Source organism: Lycium barbarum, chromosome 3 (genome assembly GCF_019175385.1).
Source record: "Lycium barbarum isolate Lr01 chromosome 3, ASM1917538v2, whole genome shotgun sequence".
NCBI classification, from domain to species: Eukaryota; Viridiplantae; Streptophyta; class Magnoliopsida; order Solanales; family Solanaceae; genus Lycium; species Lycium barbarum.
This window is the reverse complement of record NC_083339.1, coordinates 134,735,432-134,762,665: the sequence shown is the minus strand read 5'-3', so window position 1 is coordinate 134,762,665 and position 27,234 is coordinate 134,735,432. Positions and strand designations below refer to the sequence as shown.

At 38.7% G+C, this 27,234-nt stretch overlaps 2 protein-coding genes across 6 annotated transcripts; both read left to right on the top strand.

Annotated features, from left to right (window-relative positions):
• The first annotated feature begins 1,578 nt into the window (after positions 1–1,578).
• On the top strand, positions 1,579–12,556 carry LOC132632728 (uncharacterized). 3 transcript variants are annotated; one of them, XM_060348780.1, is made up of 4 exons: positions 1,579–1,738; positions 1,956–2,140; positions 10,463–10,620; positions 12,225–12,556. In XM_060348780.1, the coding sequence occupies exons 2-4, from the start codon at positions 1,972–1,974 to the stop codon at positions 12,330–12,332; spliced, it is 435 nt and encodes a 144-aa protein (XP_060204763.1). In that variant the 5' UTR covers positions 1,579–1,738; positions 1,956–1,971; the 3' UTR covers positions 12,333–12,556. The 3 variants fall into 3 exon arrangements, with proteins under 3 accessions (XP_060204763.1, XP_060204765.1, XP_060204764.1); XM_060348782.1 differs by having other exon boundaries at positions 1,583–1,738; positions 1,964–2,140; XM_060348781.1 differs by having other exon boundaries at positions 1,606–1,758.
• Positions 12,557–18,493: 5,937 nt separating this feature from the next.
• On the top strand, positions 18,494–26,729 carry LOC132632726 (uncharacterized). Of its 3 annotated transcripts, none has more exons than XR_009579458.1 (6): positions 18,494–18,689; positions 18,823–19,098; positions 20,418–20,789; positions 21,075–25,462; positions 25,675–25,731; positions 26,137–26,729. XR_009579458.1 is itself a non-coding variant. In XM_060348777.1 (5 exons), the coding sequence occupies exons 2-4, from the start codon at positions 18,991–18,993 to the stop codon at positions 25,425–25,427; spliced, it is 4,833 nt and encodes a 1,610-aa protein (XP_060204760.1). In that variant the 5' UTR covers positions 18,495–18,689; positions 18,823–18,990; the 3' UTR covers positions 25,428–25,462; positions 26,137–26,729. The 3 variants fall into 3 exon arrangements, 1 of the variants encoding a protein (XP_060204760.1); XR_009579457.1 differs by having other exon boundaries at positions 25,675–25,869; XM_060348777.1 differs by lacking the exon at positions 25,675–25,731 and having other exon boundaries at positions 18,495–18,689.
• The last annotated feature ends 505 nt before the right edge of the window (positions 26,730–27,234 follow it).

The following is a 27,234-nucleotide window of genomic DNA, read 5'->3' as shown; positions in this document are numbered from 1 at the left end:
CAGCCACCACCTCTGCCATCACAACCACCATCATCGTCACCGACCACCTCTGTCATCACAACTAACACTGGCAACCATCACCGCCGACACCCACTACTGTTAATCGTTGTTATCAATCTGTATTACGAAACAGTAACTTAGCAAAATTTCCAGAAACCAGTAACTTTACAAAATCAGAAAGTATAAACCAATGTAAAACAGAATATGGAAAAACAATCAGAAAGACTATACGAAAATATTTTTAAGGAACAGAAATCTAGCCCACTAAATGCACAGTGTGTCCTTAAGGAAATTATTCCCCTCAAGTATCCGAGGTTGAATGTGGAATATATCCTCCCAAGATAGAAAGATTTCACTCACTGATGTATTAGTGCCAAAAACTCTGATGTCAGGCGAACCACTTAACGGCAGTAGAGCACACAGAAGAAAACTTTTAAGAGCGTAGAAGAATAGAGAATATCAGAAAATTCATAAGTAATAATTTGAGTATTAACTGGAATTTATAGCCATTAATGCACTTTAAAATAATCCGGAAACGAAAAGTTCGCGGGTCAGACACGCGGATCCGGGTCACTAACAGGTCAGATATGGATATTTTAATTAATTAATTAAATAAATAATAATTAATTAAAATTAAAGATTATCAATCCAAAGCCGAAGCCGAGCAACGACGACGGCGCGAGGGGAGACCCTCTTCTTAACCCTTTAGCAACAAGAAGGAGTGCTTCTACTTTTAAGTGAGAGAACTTTTATTTCCACCACCTATGAGGGTCAAATGCTTATGTCATAAAATAAGAGAGAACAATTCATTTTCCCTCCACTTTTTTTCCCTCTATTTCTCATTCAACCTATTAATTAAACCCAACAATCGCTACCATACCTACCACCCCAATCATTATAATTATATCCACTGCCACCACCGTTGTTGCCGCCACTATCAGTCACTGCCACTGGCCAATTCCTACTACTAATAAACTCCACCATCATAACTAACACCAACACCCCTATAACCACCAATACCATCATCAACATCAACTACCACATATTCTTCAGCCACCACCACCAACACCGCCAACTACCAAGATCAACCATCTCCACCGTCACAACCACCACCAGCACTACCAACATCGCAAAAGTCACTACAATAACATCACAACTATCACCATCACCATTACTAGCCACTAGTATCAAGCATCACTGTCATGACCACGACCATTGCAAAACATTTCTGGCATCAATAGCGAATGTATATTTTTATTATATTATCAAATGGACTAATAATTTTATTTAATATATATATATATATATATATATATATATATATTAATAGTTAATTACTTTTTATTTGAATCAATATATATTATGTTTAAAAATAAATAAATTATGAATATTTAGTATTGAAAAACAAACAACCTTAATAATTTAGTATTCAGATTTAGAAACAACAACTTAATCATTCATATGCTTATTCAGATTCAAATGTCTCCATATTAACGCAAAATAAATAGGGCCTAAAGTGAAAGGCTTGATCTTTTTATTTATACCAACAACTTTTTAAATCCTTTTTTCCTCTACCAAATAAAAATACTAAGAAACTAAAAAATTTAAATAATTAAAATACTGATTGAGAGTAGGGTTAGGGAAGGGTAAAAGGAAAAGAAGAGAGAGGCGAAATAGGAATCGCTCCGACGGACTTCACATTTTGGCATTGAACTGCAATCCGGCTTCAGCTCAACAGGTGCTCTCTCAGCTTTCCATGTTAGTCTTTCCTCTCCTTACTGACGGCTAACATTCAGTAATTGTATATCATCACCATCTCCATCGTGGGGGAAAACTGCATTCCATTTGTTCGACTAAATTCCTCTAAGGAAATTATAAAGATTTCTGTTGTGTGTGTGTGTGTTTTTTTTCTTTCATTTTTCTAATATATTGACAATGACCCATATATGTTTTAGCAATCTAGTTTCAGTCATGCTAGCTGCTAGACTTTTCGGGAGGACATTCTTGGCAGCGGCGGCAAAATCAGAGAGCTCAGCCGCTGCAGCAGCTGCTTCATCTGCTACAAGAGAAGCCCTTAATCCACTTGAACAGTTCTTTGAAGTTGATAGAACTGCAGAGGACGATAAGCCTGTTGTCTATGGTAATATCCTTTCCATTTTCTCCCCTGATACTGATTTGTTGTTGGCACAATTGGATATACTTCTTTGAGTTAATGATCAAAAACACACCTAAACTATTGTTGAGGTAGGAAAAGAGAACAACGGATAGTTAAGGTGTGTTTTAATACATAGATGGTTATAGTTTAGGTAGGAAAAGGGAGCAATTAATAGTTTGGGTGTGAAACTCGCGGAAAAAAAAAGCAATAGTTCAGGTGTGTTTTTGACCATTATCTCTACTTCTTTAAAACCATCTCTACTACTTGTGTTTCTGTGACATGTATGATCAAAGTGCATTTCGTGTTCTTTAAAAGGGTTACTTGTTGTGCTGGTATGCAAACAAGAGGGGTGAGATTAGCGTAGCAAATTACTGGCTACCCACATGTCCGGCCTAGCTAGTTCTGTCTTATTTTAACTCCATTTTCATTTATCAATGACATGTGTTTAGGTAGGTAGTTTTTTTGAGAAGTGCAAGCAGCTGCAAAAAATAAATATAGTAATTGTTCAACAACTTCTAAAAGCTAAAACTGATGCAATGTACTGGAAGATGCTTTGCAGTGTTTGGTTCTTGTCACTGATAGATAATCTTCCGACGGACTATTGTATGTCCCAAGTATCACGAATACCACTTTCAGATGTTCAAAAATTCTACACAACCCTACGCAAGCTAGACCAGAAATTGAAAGTCTGGTTGCAAATATTTAAGATCATAGCATATTGGAAGTTTTGTTTCAACTCTAAATTAAAGGTTCTCGTTCAGTGACTTAAGTTGTGTAATGAGCTCAAAAGTCTTTCATGGCCTCTAAATCATTTCATTTGCATGTTATGCCAAAAAACAATGAAGAAATGCATTTGTACTTAATTCCTATTACAGATTCTGTTTTACTGTTCAAGAAATTTGCATTTCATTCCTTCTAAATAATCCACCAGATGGCTGAAGGAAGTGAGTTCCATGTCTGCATCTTTACCTCACCTAGCCCGTTCATGTACCAACATTGTTGGTAATAAGATGGGATCAAATTCTCTCTCAGCTCCACGTGCTAATACCATTAATGATTCACGTGACACACGTGTGGAAGAACCTGTGGAGAAAAGAAGGAATTCGAAGGATTTAAACACAAATGGGCCGGCCTTATTCTCTTCTAATAGTCAGGGTAGAAAGAAACACTACAAAGGGAGAACTTCATTAGCTTTGAACAACGGTTACTACACTAAAGGCCCACTTACAAGCAAACACTTCAAGCAACACAAAAAGAAGCAAGTGTGGAGATCATCTGTACCAAAGCTGGACCCATGCTGCTTCAGAGCTTCATCTTCCTTGAATGCTTCATTCTCTTTTGATCCTTTTGAACTAGAAATTCAAGCTTCTAGTCTCAGGGATTTAGAACTCATGGAGGGGACACTGTCCGAGCCTGAAGCAGATGATGAAGCGGTTCACGCAGGGCACTCGATGGACCCACATATACCCAAACCGATATTCTCAGCACTGTCAGTTTCAAATGAATCTGACTCTGGTATCTCATCTCAGTCCTACAACAGTTTTCTTCCTTTGCCTTGGCATGATCCACAAATTCAAACTGTTGATATCCCTGATGTGGTGGAAACCTCAAAATGGACGAAGTTGACAATGATGAAGGCTTGCAAAGTGTTGGGGGTAAATGTTGCTGGGTTTGAACACGAACTTCTGGGAATTATTCTGAGAATGGAGGAAAAAAGAAAAGTGCAGATTCTTGAGCAAAAAAATAAAACAGGAGAATTAAAGAAAGGGAAAAGCAAAGCAGTTACTGAACTTAAAAGATTGGATTGGGGTCTCCAGGACGGGAGTGGGAAGAAAGAGAGGGGCAGGTCTCAAAAGGCTCATTCCAGATGAGAGTTAAAACACTCAGCTGGAATGTGCAGGGTCTCAACAATAAAGACAAGAGAAGCACTTTGAAATCTCTTATTCACAAGTGGGGAGTTGATATTATTTGCCTGCAGGAAACCAAAATAGAGACATGGAATCCATCTCTAATCAGGCAAATTTGGGGAAACAGATGGATCTCTTGGGCAGAAGTCAAAGCAATTGGTACCAAAGGTGGGATATTAATAATGTGGGACAAAAGAGCTTGGAAATGTGTTGATTTTGAAGCAGGAGACTTTTCTTTATCATGTAGATTCGAAAGTCTTGCTGAGGATTTCAAATGGGTTTTTACTAGTGTTTATGGCCCTCATACCAATCCAGAAAGGGAGGATCTTTGGCTCGAGTTAGCATCTATCAGGGGATTGTGGTCTGACCTATGGGTCATAGGAGGGGATTTCAATGTGTGCAGATTTGTGGGGGAAAGATTGAACTGCGTTAGAAGATCAAGGGCGATGCTGGGCTTCTCCAACACTATTCTAGACCTGGATTTGATTGACCCTCCACTTCAGGGAGCACAATTTACCTGGTCAAGAGGGGAGGAGTCTCTCCAAGCCTCTAGAATTGACAGGTTCCTTATCTCAACAGAATGGAGCGAGATGTTCAATACTATCAAACAGTACCCCTTGCCTAGAGTTTTTTCTGATCATAAACCAATTATCCTGGAAAGTGGAGATTGGGAGACCACACCTTCTTATTTCAAATTTGAAAACATGTGGCTTCAAGCTGAGGGTTTCATGGACATGATAGAAGGATGGTGGATTTCTTACACTGTATTAGGCACCCCAGACTTTGTGCTAATGCAGAAACTAAGGAATCTCAAGAAAGACATTACTAAATGGAATAGGGAGGTCTATGGAACAATCGAGACTCAAAGGAACAAGGCACTCAAAGAACTTTGGAAGCTGGACCAGTTAGCTGAGCTCAGAGCTCTCTCTACAGAAGAGAAAGGTCAGACATTGAATCTCAAACTTGAAATTCAGCAAATAGCAACCGCTGAAGAGATCTCATGGAGACAAAAATCAAGATGTTTATGGTTGAAAGAGGGGGATAAGAATACAAAGTTTTTCCAAAGAATGGCCAACTCTCATAGAAAGGGCAATACCATTGACAGACTCAAAATAGGGGATGAAGTAATTGAAGACAAAGGAAGGATCAAGGATGGTATTCTGGAGTACTATCAACAAATTTACAAAGAAACTGAATCTTGGAGACCCTCAGCTGTCTTTGAAGGTCTGTCAAGTCTCAACACAGTGGATAAAGAGGACCTTGAACTTCCTTTCACCGAAATGGAGATTTTAGAAGCTCTCATGACTTGTGCCCCTGACAAAGCTCCAGGCCCTGATGGTTTCACTATGGCTTTCTTTCAAAAATCATGGAACTTCATCAAAGCAGACCTGCTAGCAGCTTTTAATTTCTTTCATCAGAACTGCCAAATGGTGAGATCATGCAATGCCTCTTTCATTGCTCTTATCCCAAAGAAGAAAGGGGCCGCAGAGCTTAGAGATTATAGGCCTATAAGTCTTATAGGCAGTGTCTACAAATTGCTGGCCAAAATTTTAGCTAAGAGGCTCGGAAAAGTGGTGGATTCCTTAGTTTCTGGACAACAGAGTGCTTTTCTGAAGAATAGACAGATCACTGATGCATCTATGATTGCCAATGAAGTGCTAGACTGGAAAATTAAAAGTGGTGAGACTGGGATCCTATGCAAATTAGATATTGAGAAAGCTTTTGATCAGCTTAACTGGGCTTATTTAGTCAACATTTTGAAGCAAATGGGTTTCGGGGAAAGGTGGATAAGGTGGATTTATTTCTGTATTTCGACAGTGAAGTTTTCAATTCTGGTGAACAGAAGTCCAGTTGGGTTTTTCTCTTCTCAAAAGGGACTCAGGCAGGGGGATCCATTGTCCCCTTTCCTCTTTATCATTGCGATGGAAGGATTATCTCAGCTGTTAGCAAAGGCCAAAGAACTTCAGTGGATTCAAGGGTTCCAAGTGGGCAGAAATCCTTCCACCTCAGTCTCAGTCTCTCATCTACTCTATGCAGATGACACCCTTATATTTTGTGGAGCTGATTGTCAGCAGGTCTCTAATCTCAACACTACCCTCATGATCTTTGAGGCCATCTTTGGACTTCATATCAACATGCGTAAGAGCACTATATATCCAGTGAATGAAGTGACCAACCTAGAAGCTCTTGCTGATATTCTTAGCTGCAAAACAGGCTCCTTTCCCACCACCTATTTGGGACTTCCTTTGGGTGCTAAATTCAAATCATCTGGGATATGGAGTGGGGTCATTGAAAGAATGGAGAAAAGACTAGCCACTTGGAAGATGCAATATCTCTCATTGGGTGGCAGGCTCACCCTCATCAAAAGTGTCCTAGACAGCATTCCCACTTACTTTATGTCACTCTTCCCTATGCCAACCTCAGTTCTAAAGCAAATTGACAGGCTTAGAAGGAAATTCCTATGGGAAGGTAACAGTGTTACTCATAAATTCTCTTTGGTCAAATGGCAATCAGTTATTCAACCCAAAGGCCAAGGGGGGCTGGGGATTAGAAATCTTAAGTTTCATAACAACAGCCTACTCATGAAGTGGCTTTGGAGATATGGTCAAAATGAGGCAGGGTACTGGAAGGAAATCATCAAAGCTAAATATGGTATTCAAGACCACTGGACTGCAAAGAAAAGCAATGAACCACATGGTGTTGGAGTATGGAAACACATCAGTAGTCTCCAAGAGGAATTCTTCCAGGCTGTCTCATTCAAGGCTGGAAATGGGCTCAAGATCAGATTTTGGCAGGACAAATGGCTTGGGGACACTTTAGTAAAAGATTTATTTCCCTCACTATTTCTGATAGCTTCTAACAAAGAAGCAACATTAGCTCAATATAGAGTTAACAACTGTTGGACACCAATTTTAAGGAGAAACTTACAGGATTGGGAAGTTGATGATTTTCTTTCTCTATTAGAAAGTTTGGGACAAAGTACTTTGGTGGCAGATTTTCAGGACAGAATACTCTGGGGCAATTCTAAGGAAAAGATTTTCACTGTGAAGGAATGTTACAACAACTGGTGCTCTCAAAATAGCCTTTTAGAGGTTTGGCCTTGGAAGCTTGTATGGAGAACCAGACAGCCTCTCAGAGTTACTTGCTTCACTTGGACTGCACTGAAGGAAGCATGCCTAACACAAGACAATCTTAGAAGGAGAGGTGTAATAGTTGTTAACATGTGTACCATGTGCAAGCAGACCAATGAAAGTGTCAACCATCTATTTTTGCACTGCCCTGCAGCAGCTAGCCTCTGGTTTTTCTTCTACTCTATGCTTGGTCTACAATGGGTAATGCCCTTCAACATCAAAGATGCATATGCTAGCTGGATACTCTGGAGAGTTGACAAATCCATTAAAAGAATTTGGAGAATGATCCCAGCAGTAATTTTTTGGACCCTATGGAAGGAGAGAAACAACAAATGCTTTGAAGGAATCTCAACTCCTATTTGCTCTCTAAAGTCTAGGTGTTTAGTTAGTCTTTTTAGTTGGCATTTTTTTTTGCCCCTGTAAACAATGTGGGTAACTTTCTAGATTTTATCAGCTCCTTTTCTCTAGTTCAGTAGAGATAGGATATCTTTAGATTGTTCTACAGGTTTTGCCAAGCCTGCCAGCTTTTCCCATCTGTAACCTTGCATCTTCTTGATGTTTTACTAATGAATTTTATTACTTTACCAAAAAAAAAAAAAAAAAAAAAAAATTCCTTAGTTATCCTTGGCATCATCCAGTTAACCCCCATTAAAGTTAAAATAAAGTCTGAGATCTATTCAGTGAAAGTGCAATGTACGAAGAGATAGTTCAGATTTTCATTTTGCTTCTCACACCGTGAATACCTACCTCAGATATTTATCCCACCTTCTGAAAGTTTTCTTGGGTTAAGCACGTTCCTTGAGTGCGTTCCTTGAACCACCAACCATGTGAAGCGCTCAACCTTCAAAGGGCCTTGAGAAAAGTTTCCATTATATTGTCGTGTGGCTTAACATCTTTTGCAGCAAGCTCCTCAGATTTATTGCCTCCATAATTTCTTCCTTATTCTCAACTTCTAGTTAGGGCTTCTTTTTCAAGAGTAAGTGGTGATTTCTGATTCCTCAGTTGGGTTTCTGACATTGTCTCTTCTGTTCTGTAAATGCTTTGGCTGCTCTTTTGGTGTATTTGGTTCATGTTGGATCGGAATACACTAAAATTACTATTAGGTTACCCATAGGTTCCCCCCAGTGGTCGATGAAGTTAGAATCCAGGCTATGTTAGACCAAGATTCGGTTTGCAGGGTCACCTTCTACCTGATGGAAGGATACAAGTATCCATGGATTTAAGGTGCACACAAGTTGGCATGGACACCAATTTTATCGGGAAAAAATACCCCTTAGGTGAAGTTTGACTCTGTTGAGCTTGTGGCAGCTCAAAAGCTATTACATACTTGATTTAGTTGAAAGTCAAATGTGCTATGTTCAATAATGCAAGGATCAAAACTAGGATATAAAAATGATTCGGGAGCAAAAATACGCGACTCCCTCTGTCTGTCACTTTTCCTTTTCAGTTTGTCCTAAAAGAAAAACTCTTCGCTATTCCCATTTTCTAATTATGCAGTCCATGATTCCATACCATAAAAATTTCAAATTCTTTTTGGTTTTTGGAGTTCTTGAGAACAAACACCTTCCCCTTTATTACAAAAGAAATTTTGAAAATAAATTAGATGTGACTGTATTGTACCAAGAGTCTTCTTATGCATTGTAGAATAGCTAGACAATGTTAGGAATTTTTTTTCAGCATTTGTGGGATCTCTTGGATCATGCCTCAGAGTTTGAAGGAACTATTCGAGAGTTGGCAGCACCAAAGAACACATAAAGCTTTGAAGCAAATTTGGAGGATTATACCTTTGTGCATATTCTGGACTATTTGGCTAGAAAGAAGCAACACTTGTTTTGATGGTCAAAAAGACCATATTTTTAGAGCTAAATACAAGTGTTTACATAATTTGTTTTGTTGGTGTAAAAGTAGTTTCATTGATAATATAGATCAATATATGGACTTTCTGGAGTTGCTAGGGAGATGTTATAATTGACTGTGTGGATATTCCAAGCAGTCTTTTGTAACTCTTGGTACCTTCTTGGTACTTAGTAATAAACCTTTACCTTATCAAAAAAAAAAAAAAAAAAAAAAAAAAAAAAAGACTGTATAGTACCAAGAGCATTACCTAGGAGAATTTATTATGCGGAGTCAAACTGTTGAAGATCGATTTGATCTTTTTCTCAAAGACGGATACAATTGGATTAGCTTTGGACCACAAGAGAGGCTTCCTTCTCAAGGCATTACAGACCTCTAGTTTCCCTTGGGCATTGGCTTAGTCTAATTGGGGATCTTTTATTTAAAAAAATGTCTTCTGAAACCTTCCCAAGCCATGTTTGCGTCAATCGAAGTGGTAGGACCACAACCCCTCCCACCCCCACTTTTTCAAAGGGAGACTTCGTCTACGAAACTAATTGGGACTCATTGATTATAATTCGAATCTATTGATGGATACTCATTTTGTACACAATGTTGACTATTTTTCTATTTCAACATTGAATGGTTATTCAATCTTCTTTTCTGTTGTAATTTCTATAATGATTCAATCAAAATTTCTCGAGTTACAATTTGTAATTTCGCAGGAATCGTAGTAGGTCATAAACTACTGCATAACTATGAAATCGATTCTTCCACTTTAAAAGCGTAAACAATGAGAAATTGAGGACATTATGATCGAATGGAGGTGAATTATTTGGTTAAGCAATCTACATGGATATATCCAATGAATACCGTGTAAACAAACGTTATTGTGAATCCTGTTGCATTGTTTTCAAATTGTATCACTAGCCGTTTTTTCTTTTCTTTCCTTCTACCTCTTGTTTTATATTTGGGTTTTTTGTTTTTTCTGGGAAATGTCCTTGTACATGAACCTCTATAGCTCAATTCTCTTTCAAGATTGGGGATGCTTCACTTCATTAATCATTACTGCCATTTGTATTATTCAAATTTACTGCTGAAGGTTGTTTCACCGTTAGAGTAGTTGGTTATTTTTGAATTTGCGTGCTGCTTATTTTTTAGGTTGTGTTCAATATTAAGAACATATTAGCCAAATTGTTCTGATTCAAAAAGTCTATTTGCCAAATTGATAGCCTCACTGTAGAGAAAAGGTTGAAGCTCACACTTCCTTGTGGTTTTGGTGCCCTCCGCACCGTAAATGCTTAAAAGCCTTCTAGTTAAACACATACTTGAGATTGAGGTTCTCTATTAGTGTCAGGCTGGTTAATTAGTAGGCTTGTACCTTTGATCTATAATCTCTGATGGGATGACCTCTGAAGTTTTAAAAACTTAACCAGGTCGAGGTTGGAAGGCTTCTGAATTGCGACTGAAGTCTTGGGATGATCTTCAGAAGTTATGGTATGTTCTTCTGAAGGAGAAGAACATGTTGATGACTCAACGCCAGATGCTTAATGCTCAGAACCTGCGTTTTCCTAATCCAGAGCGTATGTCCAAGGTAAATTCAGTTTCTTTAGTAAGCTCCTTGCATAGTTATGATTTAATTCTCAACTATCAAGAACTTATTTAGCACTATTTCGACATGTTTCAATTAGATTCTCCTCCTGGATCTGAAGATATATCCAAACTAACCTACAAATATTAGTGGCATCTTAAGTTGGATTTGCTTGTTAAGATTATACTCTAATAGCGAACTCTAATAGCGAGGTAGAAGTAGAATGTATTATGCACCAAATGTACACCACTGTAGCTAAGGCAACTCCGTTCCAGCTCGCATTAGACTGAAGGTTTTTCTTGATTTCCGGAGTACTTTGGGGAAAATTCTAGGTGGCACTTTTCTTTGATCCACAATCCTCGATAAACATATGTAGTCTTATAGCTACAGAAAGTATCTAGTCAAAAAATATTGGAGAATTGCTTTTCAGAAATGCCAAAGTTTTTGGTGGCAATCTGTTCAGTAAATTTCTTGGTGGCTTGAATCTTAAGAAGCGAGAGGAATAAATTTTATCCTACATGATGTCCTACTGAACAGGTTTAAGATATTACTCCGCCCTGTACATTTTACTTGTCATGTTTGCCTTTTGCTCACCCCTTAAGAAAACATTAATTAAAAGGATAATTTGACTATTTTATTCTTTGATCTCAATTTAATACTACTCATCCTTTCACTACGTTAATCTCTCTCCGTATTTATTAGAATAAGGGTGGAAATGGAAAAAATAATTAATTCTATCTTGATTTTCTAAATTGACAAATAAAATGGACCGGAGGGAGTAGGACTCAGTAGGAGTCAACAAACCTCTATCTCCGCAGAGAAAGTACAGAAAAAATATGGTTGTTCAAGAAAAATCGAAGTTTAGTGAATTACTGAAGCATTTTCTAGATCTTTTAACAATTTGGAATTTCCGTAATATTAGATAATTCACATTTTAGACTTCAGTTGTATTAATTATAAAAAATCCAACTAAACCATGCATCAAAGTTAAGCGAGGCTTGAATTTGAATATAGAAATTAAGCAACTCGAGGGGACCTATTTACATGTTTAACTTTCTAGCTTTAGAAAAAATGGTCATGCTTTTAAGAAAAGACAGTAGCAGATGTTGTAGAAGCATATTGATAGGCATGAAGCTACGATCATATTCACAGTTACTTGAGCCTTATACCCTTGCATTCTGGATCTCCTGTTTAAACAAATCGTATCCTTCAGAACCATATAGCAACAACTATCGTCACTCTCTTTAGTTTACGGGAAAAAAGGGTAAAAGATGCATGAATCAACTGAATAATTAAACAATCACCATCTTAGAATTACTCAAAGTAAAAGGGGGCCCTACTAAGTACAGCTAGTCATATTCATTAATCAAAGCAGTATATTCTCTCACGATATTTGGTAATCAATCAAACTCATTTGAGTTTTATTAATTTATTGTTTAGGACTCGTAAACAGATTTGATTTTAGTTTTCTTTGTTTCGATGTATATTTTATTAATAAACAATTGAAAACTCTACATGTGATAATGTGATGAGGCACCGAGCTATTAAAATTTTGCTGAGGCATGGATATCTCTTGCATTAGCATCTTCCTGACAAATGATATTCAGGTAAGGAAGTCGATGTGCCGAATCAAGCATGTGCTCACTGAGAGAGCAATTGATGAAGCAGATCCAAGGAGGTCAACTGAAATGAAGAGGATGATAAATGCTCTATAATTTCCATACACTCATTCGGTAGTAGTGTTTATATGCCCTTATAATGAGTATTTGGGTTTACCTCCCGTCTTCTATTAGCCCCACATGTAGGAAACTCACTTGTTTGTGTTGTGGTCATGAATTGACAAATTTCGTCTATCTACACAACTGTCCTGACATTTATGATGGCAAACTCTGTGAACGAATTCAGTAGGATGTTATGGAGATGGCAATTTTGTTTAAAAGATTGGATGCTGAAAATAAAAGGCAAAATACATCAAAACACTCCTAAACTATACCCAAAATGTCGATATCAAACTTAAACTATACAGACGACACATTACACACCTAATGTATTTTAAAGTGATAATTTTTTGCTCCTTAAAAGCTGATGTGGCACAATTTTTTTTTTTTTTAAAAGAGGCGCATTTTAATTATATATTGTTTATTTTTCCTTTTTTTTTATTGTAAAATTCAATTTTTTTAACCCCCACCCCACCCCTCATTTTCCCCACCCACCAAATTCATCTTCATTTTTTCTTCCATCTCCATCTTCCTTCCCTCCTCCATAGCAAAGACATAAACCAAAATTTTAGATAAATTTGTTACTCCATGAAAACCTTTTGGTGGGCGCAAGTTTATGAAGAAATTGCGCGGACAATCCTTCAAATGGACCAGAAGAATGGTGTGCACGAATAGTCCTTCAATTGTAGTCTCACTTCCACTCCCATTTCTTCTTCATTTTTCCGCCATTAATGGAGCTCCGACGAGCTCGTCTCCGGCGACAACACCTCTCTCTCCCCTCCCTCCCCATCTCCACGCCCCCTCCCTCTCTTCATCTCACCGGAAAACACCATAGCCACCACCACCACCGCCATCAATTTCACCCATTTCTCTTCCTTTCTTGAAAAAAATATCAAAATACTACGAAAAAAGGTTCATATTTTAGAGCCATTAAAACTTGGAATTTTGTGGCCATGAAACCTAGGTTACTACTAAATCTCTGCAAAATCCATTGGATTGTGGTTTTTTTTTTTTTTAATAATGAAATTAGAAAGTAACAATTAATTGCCCAATTAAACAATGTGATGAGAAAAATGGAGGAAAGGGGCAGGGGGCGTGAAGATAGGGGAGGAGGAGGAGAAGGGGCGGGGGGAAGGCAGCAGTGGGGGTAGGGAATGAAGAATTTAAAAGAAATCTGATTTGGCGCTGACGTGGCAGGCGAGCGTATTACACTTTCCATTGTGCAAGTGGTCATCAGTTTGCAGGGGTAAATAATTTCAGTTTTTAGATGTTAAGGTGTGTAATAGGTCGCTCGTATAGTTTAGGTGTGATATCGACTTTTCGGGTATAGTTCAGGGGTGTTTTGATGTATTTTGCCAAAATAAAAACCAAAGCTGTGTATGTGTGTGTGGGTAGGTCGGTCTGTTGATACATGCTTGTGAAATAGTGCCACTCTAGTTAACGGAGGCACCTTAATTAGAGGTGCAATAACTCTAGTGAAAATGTTATTGCTGTAATTAAAGGGTGTGCGAAAACACATGCTTGGGGAGCTGCTCTCTCTGATATTTACTTCATTCAATGGCACATCCTACGTTGCTTGCCCGTGAATTTTTTGCATTTACTCTTTCAGCAGCTCCAATGCTTGCTCTGGTGCATTCATTTATTGCCAATTATCAGTATGAGATATATGCAGTGGTGAACAGTACCAATCACCCACTCCCGACATCCTCCTCTACCGTAGCCTTCGTTGTAAGCGCCAACAAATAGGAATTATGAAGGAATAAGGATGGAGAAAGTTATTTCTCGACTTTTTTTGCGAGCTATTGCATAGGAGCTGGGTTTACCCTGTGCGCACCCGAAGGATAGCGGCTGTGGGTTCCAATGTCATCAAATAAAAAAAAAAATCTCGACCTTTTATTTTGGGTTATGAATGCCTTCATATTCGTTCCGTATTAGTAAATGATAAGTTGCCTTCATGTTCGATTAACGTGAGACTAATTAAAACCTTGACTATCTCTTGGCACGCAATCTGCCGCTTTGAATTAATATCAATGTACATGTATGAATTGAGTGTAAATAAAATTATGTTAGTTATTGGCGTACACAGTATTTTAAAATACGTGATTTGAATTTTAAACCTTGTCGTATGGTCAATTACTCCCATCTCTTTTTGACAAAAAATACAGTTTGGTTGGTAGCGCCGTAAGAGAACTTGTTTCGTGCTAGAATTACTCAAGAGTTTTGAATCCAAGTTATCACAGTTCAAACACTCATTCAAAGGTTGCCTGCCTGGTTATAACCTTGTCAACCCCGGCGTTCAAATTTAATAAGTCTTTAAACGTGTCATTATAGTGCCTAATCACCTAGTTCTATAGTACCTTAGGGTGCTGGGACTGGGACCTCTAAAACCATCCTAGCTTGGGTCTATCTCAGAATCCAACCATCTATTTATACTTAATTATGTTTCCCCTATAATTATGTTTCCCCTAAACAACATTAATATTAGGATTACCCTAAACAATACTAAGATTGGTGGAATGTTACATTAACCAGCTACAGCACTTATTGGTGATTGGGATATGCAGTTTTCCCAGGAGGGTCATAGACCAGCAGACGGTATTGAATAAAGTCTGGTAATACAGGGAATAATGACTGTGAATTTAAGGAGTATGTTGAACCAGAGGCGGATTCAGGATTTAAATTTTAGGGGTTCAATTTTTTTAGATTCTTAGCATTGAACACTTTATATTTTAAAAATTATGGGTTCAGTCTACTATTTATTACAATTTTAATAAATTTTTACACATAAATTTATGCTCTGCATCAAAAGTTGGGGGTTCAACTGTAATATGCTACATACGCCCCTGTGTTGAAGGATAGGTGAGCTGCCAACTTAATTTGTGCGGGTCTTTTGCATTGAACCTAACAGTCTAAGTAGGTTCATTATTATACAATACAAACTCCTTCCTCATATTAATATTCATCGTTTACCATTTCAATTTTTTTTGACTAATTAAAGCAAAATTATGAGTATTTATGTTGTGAAAATGTGTAGGTTGTTACAAGTTCATTAATTACCCAAAGACATACTCAAGAACGTAAACTAGACGTTCACTTGATTCTAGCAATACTGTAGTTTTATTGGATTCATGCAATAGTACTAATCTTTATTTTAATTCACCGAACTCCGGATATTTTAATATATATAATTTGAATGCTGGAAAAATAATAGTGAAACTTCACACTTGACACTAGCTACCTTTCGTTTTATTATATGTTACCGAAAGTTGGAAGCGCACGATTGGAGAACTCCCATAATACAGGTTTTATACGAGCATAATTATTCAATATTGTAAACTAGTTTGACAGAACTTCCAAGATACAAAATTTGATCAATATTAACAGCACACACACGCAGAGAAAAAGAGCTTAGCTCGAGATTTGGTTTGCTCCAAAAAAAGGTCGTCCTTCATGCATATTAATTGGTATTCCAATTGTTTCACAGATTAAATATTTTGATTTAACAAGAATAGGGATTAACGTATGCGTTGAGAATTTAAGTAATTAGTATTTGTTGAGGGAGAACATGGATCAAACGCTTAAATTTAAACCTTGGAGAAACTCAATTAGCTTGCTCTCTGACTTTAAAGGAACATTTTAATGGTAAACAAATCTACAATTTCAATTCGCGGTCATTGTAGTTTTGATACTAATTATGAGTGTGTATATATTACATGTTTGTCATGAAATGTTCATCTTCATCAATCTCTAGAAAAAATAGCATGTGTAATGACTATCTCAAAGTAATCTCTGGTTGAATTCTTAGAGTATCTTATTTTGTTATAACAAATGAATACAAGAATCGCCATATTAGGGAAAAGACTAAAGAACTTGTTCTCCAACTACGAGTAAAGTGACTACTAAAGTCTAAAAGTACGCAAGTTTCAATACACTCGTGGTCTCAAATGTTGTCTTTGAACGTCACATTTCATAATACGTTCAAAGAATACAATCCAAAGCTCTTCTCATCAATTAGTTCTTTTTCTTTTTACTTTTCACCTAATGTCAAATGGATATACCCAAACATGAAAGCAACATAAAACATTTGATGATGGGATGTGTCAAAAAAATTATTTTAAGAAGGGGGGAAGCATTATGGAAAATTATTAATGGTACAACAAAATAATGGAATTTAACTTTATGTGATTATATTACTTGGAGGGGTGGGGGTGGCCGGGTGGGGGTGATTGGACAATGCCTTATGGAATGAATGGTATTTTTAAATCTTTTGGATAGTTCAGGGGTCTTTTTGGACCTTTTCCATAAAAAATAAAATAAAAAATTACAGAGTTTAAGTATCAGCAATGCAAAATATATTTTGATATAAAAGAAAAAAGGATATGATACTTTGATTTCGATAACACGACTAATCAAATGGTACGAAAATTGACAATTGTATTTTATGAATCGCACATCCTATTGCCATTAAGCTCTATTTCTAGGATTTTTTTTTTAATGTCGCTAAGTAATATTTAGTAGGTGATGTTTTATTAAAATAGAAATAAAATAATAATAAAAGTTACAACTAATAAAGAAACGAAAAAAGGAAAATGAAAAGAAGCAAAAGCAAAAAAAGACAACAGTAAAAAACAGTTGCCTAATTCCTCAAAATGTTGACTGATACCGCCCCTAAATTCTCTTGACCTATCAAAGTCGTCAGAGCTACAGAGCTAGATTCGAGATCGGAGCTGAAATTCATCCCCAAAGGCTATATTTTCAAGAGTTGGAGCTGCACTCTCCGATTTCTGATCTGGAATGTCAGCAAAAGCAAACAAAGACAAGATCCAAAAATAGTTGCCTAATTCCTCAAAATGTTGAGCGATGCCGCCGCCAAATTCTCTCCAAGTACTCTTAAGTCTTGACCCATTAAAGTTGTCGGAGCTACAGAGCTAGATTTAAGATCACCGGAGCTGGGATTCATCCCTCTAAGGATAAATTTTCAAGCGTCGGAGCTGCACTCTCCAATTTATGATCTGGAATACCAACAAAAGCAAATAAGGACACCCACCAAAAATAGTTACCTAATCCCTCAAAATGTCGAGCAATGCCGCCCCCAAATTCTCTCCAAGTACTCTTGATCCATTAAAGTCACCGAAGCTAATTAGCTGGATCCAAGATCATCAGAGCTGGGATTCATCTCCCAAAGGCTAGATTTTCAAGCGCTGGAGCTGCACGCTCCAATTTCTGAGCTAGATCCGCTGGATCCACCTTCATAGGTAAGAGTCGAATTCTCCCGAATAAATTTCCAATGAACTAAGAATATCATAGAAGATAAAATATGTAGCGTAGATTAAAGACTGATCAAATATTTAGACTACTTAAAAAAATAATTAAAAGTAACAACATAAATTTGCATATATGTATCGCGACTTCAATTATATATTGATATCATAATATTTTTACACCATTAATATTATTCTACAATGACAACAAAGTGCAACCTCATTGAATGTAACAACAGAAGTATTTTTGCAAAATTTTCTTCACCTAATTTTCGGCAGCAGAGTGAGTGGGAAGAGTGGCTCATAAAACACACTTCATGAAGTGTTGGTACATTTGAAGACAACCTTAATGCCATATTGCACTTTTACCTTTACTTGCACCTCACTTTAAAACAAAAGAACCCACCAATTTCTTACAAATCCAAATCAACCCTCAAATCAAACAATAAATTCACATTGGCCCTCTAGAACTTAGAGGTCCAGTGAATCACCCAACCACATGCGTACGAAAACAGAACAAACAATTGGGCATATGATGAATCCAATACCAATAAAAATTCATTCCCACAGAACAAGAGGCACACAGATAGAGAGAGAAACAGAAAAATGATTTATAGGAAAACAAAACAAAGTCAAATGATTTACGTTACACATACTTAAGATTGAGTCAATCTTCTCCTAAAAATCTTAGTTTAGTCACACAGTCATACAGTCACATTCCACATCTCACTTCTCTCTTTTCAACTCTCTTACGTGGGTGATGTTATCAATGCCCCTGCCCCTTCTGCCCGAACTGCCCGCTTTCTCCCTCTACAACCCAAAGTAAAGTTAACAAGTACAACTTTCCCTTTGCCGTCTAAGACATCATTTTTTCTCTTTCTGATTTTCTTTACTTTTATTTTATTTTGTTGTTTAATTTTCTTTCTCTCTCTCTCTCTCTCTCACACACACACACACATCGCTCTATTTATTTTTAAGACGAATAATAAATTATATATTTATACATTATAATCTCTTCGTCTTCAGCCACATTTTTTTCTCTCTCTAAAAATTACATTTTCTCTCAGTCGTTTAGGTCGTAAAAATTACAAAGGTTTGCTCTCTTTCAATATTCTTTGTCTGTGTGTATATTTTTGTGTAGGTGAATATTGATTTGTATTTATGCGTGTATGTATTGAATTAATTGGATCTAGAATTATTGAGCTTTAATTTTTAATGGTTTGCAGATCGGAGAATTGAGGTGTTGCCGTTGGAATTAAGTTAAGGAATTAGGGTTTGTGAGGATTTAATTGCGATCGAGGTTGGGAATTTGGGATTTCTAGAAAATTGGGGATTTTGCTAGGGTTTTGGTGGATGTTTGAGGGCGGAAAAGATGCAAGTCGATTTGTATTATTATGCATGGGAAGGAACAAAGGGAAAGTGAATTTTGTAGAGGCGGTAGTCAGCACATGCCGGTAGATTCCTCTGTTGTTTCTAATATTACCGATGATTCGTTCTGCAAGGTATTAACTTGGTGGGTTTTTCCTTTTTTTTTCCCCTTCATTTCCTCGTATTGCCTAATTGTTCTTTTCTATTATTTCCGTTGATTTGATTGCCCAGCAGTGTTTATTCCTTTTTTTTTTTTTGTTTTTTGTTTTGTTGTTGTTGCTTTTATATGTGGTGTTGTGGAAGCGCGGTTTTAGGTTGCAGGCTGATTTTCTGTATTAATGATCAAGGATATGTGTTCCTTGACTGTCGTTTGATGCCCGGTTTTTCTTTTTGTATTTTCAAAGATTTTTGGGAAATGGGTATCCTTGTTTCCTGGGATGGAAATTGTTAGTGAAGCTCGTCGTGGCGTTGTGTGGTTGGATATAGTCCGTTAATTTCATTCGGGATTGATGAGTTGTTTGTTCTGGTTTTGGATAGGTCTATACAGTGGTACTTTCCGTGTGGAAACTGCGTGGTCATGTGGGGCCTGATTTGCTTGTTACTTTCTCGTGTCGAATGATATTATTCTATTTTCTGTATTTGTTTAAATTTTGACATTTACAGCAAGGTGAAGTTGTTGTTGTTGCTGGTTTCAAGTAAAAATTGCTGAAATGCCACAAGATGTGCAATATACCATCTCTCACGTCTGCGACGGTGATGCTTGCAGTCACAAAGTAGATTGTATCCAAGTAGAGCTTTGGCAATAAATAGTCTGCCATTTTGCTTTGTTTTCATAAGGAAAGAAGGCGATTGAGGATGAGCTCACCAGATTTTAATTTAAAGCAAGCTAAGTTACAGTGTCAAAGAATGTATTTTTGTGTGTTTGGAGAAATTTGTCGTTGCTATATATAAATCCTTGGAATGCAAGGCAGGTAGCGGCTTTACTAAGTAGGGAACAACTTTTTATCTTAGGTTAGCTGCATGATTGTATGTCGTTCTCGAGCCCACTTTTATTGAGTCTTGTTGGATGTTTAGATGAGGCAAGTAGTAAATTGTGATGTTACTTCAAACTCGACTATTTACCATATTCTGCACGGATTGTTGATACTATAAGTTGTACTTAATGAAGTTTTTGGAAATATATGAATTTGCCAAAATAACATATGCGCAAGCTTACGTAACTGCAAGTTTTCATACGACTTGGGGAAGATGTGGATGACAACTTTCCCCATTCCCCTCCAGACCTCCTGATTTGCTGGGCACTCTCGTTATTTATCTCCTTCCTCTATTGCGTATGAGTTCGTTTATTAGCTTTGTTTAGTTTGCATCTACTTCTGTGAATTTATTGCTTTATTTCTTTATTGATTTAAACATCTTTACGTGGTGAAATTGAAAATTTATCCTTTCTTTGCAGGATGGTCGCAAAGTTAGCGTGGGTGATTGTGCTTTGTTCAAACCACCTCATGATTCCCCTCCTTTCATTGGAATAATCCGAAGGCTAAATTTGAGTGAAGAAAATAATCTGCAGTTAGGTGTTAATTGGCTTTATCGACCTGCTGAGCTTAAGCTTGGCAAGGGCATCCTCCCGGAAGCCGCACCCAACGAAATCTTTTATTCCTTTCATAGGGATGAGATTCTTGCTGCATCACTACTGCATCCGTGTAAAGTTGCATTCCTTTCCAAAGGTTCTGAACTTCCAACAGGGATATCCTCATTTATCTGCCGGCGTGTTTATGATATTTCAAACAAGTGTTTATGGTGGTTAACTGACCAAGATTACATCAAAGTAGGTTATTATTGCTTGATAGTTATGTATTCAATATGCTAAACTGTTGCAAATTATTTATCCCAGCAAAAAAAAAAAAAAAAAAACCAAAGAGACAGAGAGAGAGGGACAGGGTTGAATGTTGAACCAAAAGATATATTGTTTTTTTATCATTGGATTTGTTTTCATAGAAGACATAGAGTCTAAGATGCCAGGAGAAAGGAGAAATTGCACACTTTTCATGCTTTAATTTTCTTGATTGTCTTGCTGACGTTTCACTCATGCAACACTAATTCTCCTCTGCAGGAGCTACAAGAAGAAGTAGGTCAACTATTAAACAAGACGCGAGTTGAGATGCATGCAACAGTGCAACCGGGTGGTCGTTCTCCGAAACCAATGAATGGTTCCATGTCGACATCACAATTGAAACCAGCTGGAGATAGTATTCAAAGTAGTGTAACTTCTTTTCCTCCACATGTCAAGGGAAAGAAGAGGGAGCGGGGAGATCAAGGCTCTGAATCAATTAAACGTGAACGTTCAATCAAAACAGATGATACAGTTTCTGGTCAAATCAAAGCTGAAAGCGTATTGAAATCTGAAATTTCTAAAATTACGGAGAAAGGAGGGCTCATTAACTCTGAAGGGGTTGAGAAGCTAGTTCACCTCATGCAGCCAGATAGAAATGAGAGGAAAATGGATTTGATCAGTCGTTCAATGCTTGCAAGTGTTGTAGCTGCAACTGAAAATTTTGACTGTCTTACTAGGTTTGTACAGTTAAGGGGTCTACCTGTGTTAGACGAGTGGCTTCAAGATGTTCATAAGGGGCGGATTGGTGAATGTAGTAACACAAAAGACGGTGAAAAATTGGTTGAAGAATTTCTCTTTGTTTTGCTCCGTGCACTTGACAAGCTTCCCGTAAACCTTCAAGCACTGCAGATGTGCAATATTGGCAGGTCTGTTAATCACTTGCGGCAGCATAAAAACACGGAGATACAAAGGAAGGCACGAAGTTTAGTTGATACGTGGAAGAAACGGGTTGAAGCTGAGATGAACATCATTGATGCCAAGTCTGGTTCAAATCAGGCTGTCTCGTGGCCTTCTAAATCAAGGTTGCCCGAGGCTTCTCATAGTATTAGCAAAAATCCCAGTGGTTCAAATGATGTGACAAAGAGTGCAGTTGCACAGATTTCTGCATCTAAAATGGCCTCGATAAAGACTTCACAAGGGGAGCCTACTATAAAGTCTGCGTCCTTGTCCCCGAGCTCAACAAAACCTGCATCATCACCTGCATCTGGAAAAGAGGGTCAGCTCAGAGTTTCGGTCGGTGGGTCTTGTGATGTTCCTTTAGCTAGGGAAGACAAGAGCAGCAGTTCTAGCCAGTCTCACAACCAGAGTCAGTCGCTCTCGGGGAAAGAGGACGGGAGGAGTTCAACTGCAGTGTCAATGAACAGCATCAAGATCTCTACTGGTGGTTCTCGTCACCGGAAGTCAATTAATGGATATCCTGGATCATCAGTATCTGGAGGCCAAAAGGAGAGTCCTTCAGGCAGAAGTTCGCATAGAAATCCGACCTCAGAAAAGTTACCGCAGTCTGCATTGAGTGGTGAGAGAACTGTTGATATGCCAGTTCTCGAGGGGAGTGGTCACAAATTGATAGTTAAGATATCTAACAGGGGACGCAGTCCTGCACAAAGTGCCAGTGGAGGATCCTATGAGGACCCTACCAACATGAGCAGCCGAGCTTCTTCGCCTGTACTTTCTGAAAAGAATGATCAATTTGACCGAACAGTAAAGGAAAAGACTGATGCATATAGATCAAATTTTGAGGCGAATGCTGAATCATCATGGCAGAGCAATGATCTCAAAGATATACTAACTGGTTCTGAGGGCAGCGATGGATCACCAGCTGCTGCTCCAGAGGAAGAGCGAAGCAAGATTGTTGATGACTACAGGAAATCAGCAGAAGTTAGAGCTGCTTGTACATCAGGGACTGAACCGAAGTCTGGAAAGCTGCATGAAGCTTCTTTTAGCTCCATGAATGCTTTGATTGAGAGCTGTGTAGAATATTCGGAATCAAACGTGCCTATGTTACTGGGTGATGCTATTGGAATGAATCTCCTTGCCAGTGTGGCTGCTGAAGAAATGTCCAAGTCTGACATGGTTTCGCCTTCTGTTTCTCCGCAAAGAAATATACCTGCTGCTGAAGAGGCTTGCACAGGTGACGGCGTTAAGTCAAAGTCACCTCCTGCTGATATCTCCGCTGGTGACCGTGGAAATGATGATGATGGTAATAGGGAGAAGCTCGTTAGTGCTAGTGCTTCATGGTCTGAGGATAAACTCTCCAAGGGTGCTGCGATGGAGCTATCTGGAGATAGAAAGGCCTCCGTATCACCTTCTCAAGAGACAATGACAGGTGGATGCAATAAACAGTTCAACTCTGCCTGCACCAATTCACTGCAGGCTGGAGAAAAGTTGGAGATCACTGAGAAGTCAGGTGAGGTGGAAATTGATGATGAATTAAGCAAACAATTCCAGGAGGAAAAGGTGGTGTCCCGTGAGGTCAAAGTTGAAGGTGCTGTAGATGCTAAATTTGGAGATGGTACTTCAGTATCAGGAGACAGGGTCACTAATGCAGTTGCAAGCTTAGAAGACCAGAAACCAACAGTTGAAGTCTGTACTTCTGACTTTGAAAGTGAGAACAAAAATGGTGTGAACAGGCTGTTGAACATTGCTAGTACCGAGATGAAACAATCTTCTGTTTTGGTAAAATCTGAAAAGATGCAGGGAAGCGACAAGGAAGAGCCCCTACCGACTAGCTCAAGTGGAGATCCCACCACAGCAACAGGTGGACAGTCTGATGAAGCAAGTATAAATCTTGTTAATCTGTCTGAAAAGACAAAATCTGATCCAGGAACTGTTGAAGCTTCAGTTGAGGATAAAGCCTGTTGTGAAATCGACTTTACTATAAGAAATCAGAAGGGTGAAGCTAGTGTTGACCGGAAGGATGTTGTCCCTCTGCAGAACTCTGGCCTCTTACTCAATCAGAAAGAGAGACTTGGGTTTTCAAATGCAGAAGTGCAGAAACATGGGGAAGCTAGAGAATCAAACTTCCCTGCTGTTGGCGCAGATAAGACAACGGACTGTGGATCTTCCAATGTAGAGACTTCTTCTGTCTCTGCTGCTCCGGAGTCAGCTTCAAAGGTGAAGTTTGACTTAAATGAAGGTTTTATTTCTGATGAAGGGAAATACGGGGAGCCAATCAACTTTACAGCCCCTGGATGTTTATCAAATGTCCATATTATGAACCCGTTGCCTTTTGCTGTATCCTCAGTTTCATGTAGTCTGCCTGCTTCCATTACTGTAGCTGCCGCGGCCAAAGGTCCGTTTGTTCCACCGGAGGAGCTATTGAGGGTCAAAGGGGAGTTCGGCTGGAAAGGGTCTGCTGCAACAAGTGCATTTCGCCCAGCTGAGCCCAGAAAATCTCTTGATATGCCATTAAGTTCCACAACCATATCTCATTCTGAAGCTTCTACCAGCAAGCACAGTCGCCCTCAATTAGATATCGACCTGAATGTACCAGATGAAAGAACCTTTGACGACATAAATGGTCAAGATTCTGCTCTAGAGTTGATCTCTCCATTGGACCATATGACTAATCGTGCTTCATTGAAGAATGAAGTGATAGATTCTCCTGCTGTTCGTTGTTCTGGAGGACTGGATCTTGATTTAAATAGACTTGATGAACCTGGTGATGCGGGGCAGTGCTCTGTGAGTAGCAGTTGTAGATTGGACAGTGCAATTTTCCCTTCGAAAGCATCATCGATTGGCTTGCCCACTGGGGATGTGAGGAGGGACTTTGATTTAAATAATGGGCCTGGTGTCGATGATTTCAGCACAGAACAGTCTCTATTCCACGATAGTCATCAGGGAAGCATGCGGTCCCAACTGCCTGCTTCTAACCTCAGACTGAACAATCCAGAAATGGGGAACCTTTCTTCTTGGTTTACTCCTGGGAGTACTTATTCAACTGTGACACTTCCATCGATTTTGCCTGATCGTGTGGAGCAGCCGCCATTCCCAGTAGTCACACCTGGTGCGCAACGAATCTTGGGTCCTACTGCTGGTTCTCCTTTCACCCCGGATGTTTATCGGAGTTCGGTATTGTCATCATCGCCTGCCATGCCCTTCCCATCCTCCCCTTTCCCGTATCCTGTATTTCCTTTGGGAAAAAGTTTCGCACTTCCTTCTGCAACATTCTCAGTTGGATCAACTTCTTTCGTTGATTCTTCCACTGGTGGAAGGATTTATACGCCATCTGTAAATTCACAGCTGCTGGGTCCTGTTGGGGCTGTGCCATCTCAATATCCGAGGCCGTATATGGTTGGCCTTCCTGACAGTAACAACAACGGTACCATGGACCACAATAGAAAATGGGGCAGGCAGGGTCTGGATCTTAATGCAGGCCCTGGAGTGGTGGACATGGAAGGGAGAGAGGAGTCGGTTTCTTTGACCTCAAGACAACTCTCTGCTGCCGGTTCACAAGCATTAGCTGAGGAGCATAGTAGGATGTATGCTGTAGCAGGGGGTCCTCTGAAGAGGAAGGAGCCTGAGGGAGGATGGGATAGTGAGAGCTTCAGGTTCAAGCAGTCGTGGCATTAAGATCAGGAAAAGCTGCAATCTGGTGATTTTGGAAGGTGAGACGTGTTTTATTCGTTTAGTTTTTTAAATCAGCAGATTCTTTTTAGCTTTTATGGTTTAGACTGTGACCTGTACCTCCTGCATTGTTTAAGCATTTGAGTGCAATTTCTCTGTAGGGAAGCACTAGGACATCTCATGCATTAAAATTGTGTACCACACACTGTAAGCTTGTGGATTTTTATACGTTTGAGCTGTTATTCCTGTGCAGAAACTGTGATACACAACCAATGAAAAGGAGAGATGTTCGTGCACAATTATTTTAAAGGTTTTCTGCTGGAGCATGTGTCCTTTTTTCTAGTTTGATTTAGTTTGAAAGAACAAGGATATCTCAGAAGTTGGAAGTGTTTGTTGGGTCTTCTGTCCTAATTATCAAGACATAACTATTGCTTTCCTCTCCTTCCTGGTAATTGATCTCCAGTAGTTCGTTAAATCCATCTCCTTCAAATGAAAAGAAAATGCTTTGAAAAAAAGAAAGCAGCTCCTTTGTAACCCAAACTTTTTTCCCAGTATATCAGAGCTATTCCCTATTCTTAGAACTGGTTGCTCCTTCAATCCTTTTTTTGGGGTCAAAACATCTCAGTTTAGTTTCTGAGGTTGGAGATGTTTTTCCTGTATTTTGGTGTGGCTGCATTTTGACACCGTTTTATAATTTTTTTCCCTTCTAATGCAGCTACTGGAGGATGGACCTCCCCAGACTCTCAGCTTCTGGTATGCTCCTGCAGGGTTGGTGGTAAGTGAGCAAAGTTGATGTGTTCAGAGTCTCCGACCACCACATCTTCAGCATATCAGAGTAGTAGGGACTTCCATGGTTTGCAAGCACTTTGGTCAGCTATATTCTCTGGGTGGATGCAGATAGAGTTTTCCCTCTGTAGATATTTAACTGTTGGAAAGCTTGAAATCTTTGACGCCCAGGGACTGGGGGATAAATTAATGCTATCCTTGTCCAAATTATTGACATTGGAGGTGGATTCCAGACTGAATCAAATGGAAAGCTTTCTTCTTTGTGCTTTGCTGTTAATCATCTTTCAAAGATCACCGTGTTCTTGGCATTTCTGTGTCTTTTTTTTGCCCATTACATATGTATACAGGGGTTGGCACCAAATTTTGGTACTAATGCTTTCATCAGGCATGTTTTAGTTGTTGTGGCTGCCATTTGTACCATAAATTGAATCAGTCTAACTTTAGCTGTAGTCTCATTCACAGATGATAGAACTCTTGTTAAAGATGATATTTTCATTGGTGGTGGTGAGATGTGCTTGTTTACTTTCAACCTATTATTCTGAACCAACAGTTTTTGAGAGCAAGGAAAAGACTAGACTTTTTGCCTGATGTGAAATTAAACGGCGGGGGGGAGCTTTGGGCATAGGTTATTGATGATCTTATTACACTTTATTGATGGCTGTTCCTATAATAGCCGTTCAATTGTATTAGCTTCTTGTGATGGCCGGTTCCTCTCATAATTGATGTTTCGCGAATTATCTAGCGAATGGCTGAGTAATCTACGACGCATAGATTACAGCTTGGTTTAGTGTGACCTGATATGCTTCTATGCACGTAATTAATCACAAAATCGCCAGTGGGAAAGGGATGGTTTTTTGTTATCACTTTATTTGTAGGCCATTTTTTCATCTGTCCTTTGTTTCAGGTACAAGTTTTATGATTGCAGTGATGTGCTGTATACATTACATAGATGTGCGCTTATTAACAAGGCGCCAAAATTTAGAATGTGACTCAGAACTGCAAGCCTGTGCCTCAATATTGTTGTTGC

Coding starts and splice junctions, on each gene's coding strand:
- LOC132632728 (XM_060348780.1), top strand. CDS start 1,972: ATGCTAGCTGCTAGACTTTTCGGGAGGACATTCTTGGCAGCGGCGGCA. Junction 2,141..10,462: donor CGATAAGCCTGTTGTCTATG/GTAATATCCTTT, acceptor AAACTTAACCAG/GTCGAGGTTGGAAGGCTTCT. Junction 10,621..12,224: donor ATCCAGAGCGTATGTCCAAG/GTAAATTCAGTT, acceptor AATGATATTCAG/GTAAGGAAGTCGATGTGCCG.
- LOC132632726 (XM_060348777.1), top strand. CDS start 18,991: ATGCATGGGAAGGAACAAAGGGAAAGTGAATTTTGTAGAGGCGGTAGT. Junction 19,099..20,417: donor CCGATGATTCGTTCTGCAAG/GTATTAACTTGG, acceptor CTTTCTTTGCAG/GATGGTCGCAAAGTTAGCGT. Junction 20,790..21,074: donor CTGACCAAGATTACATCAAA/GTAGGTTATTAT, acceptor TCTCCTCTGCAG/GAGCTACAAGAAGAAGTAGG.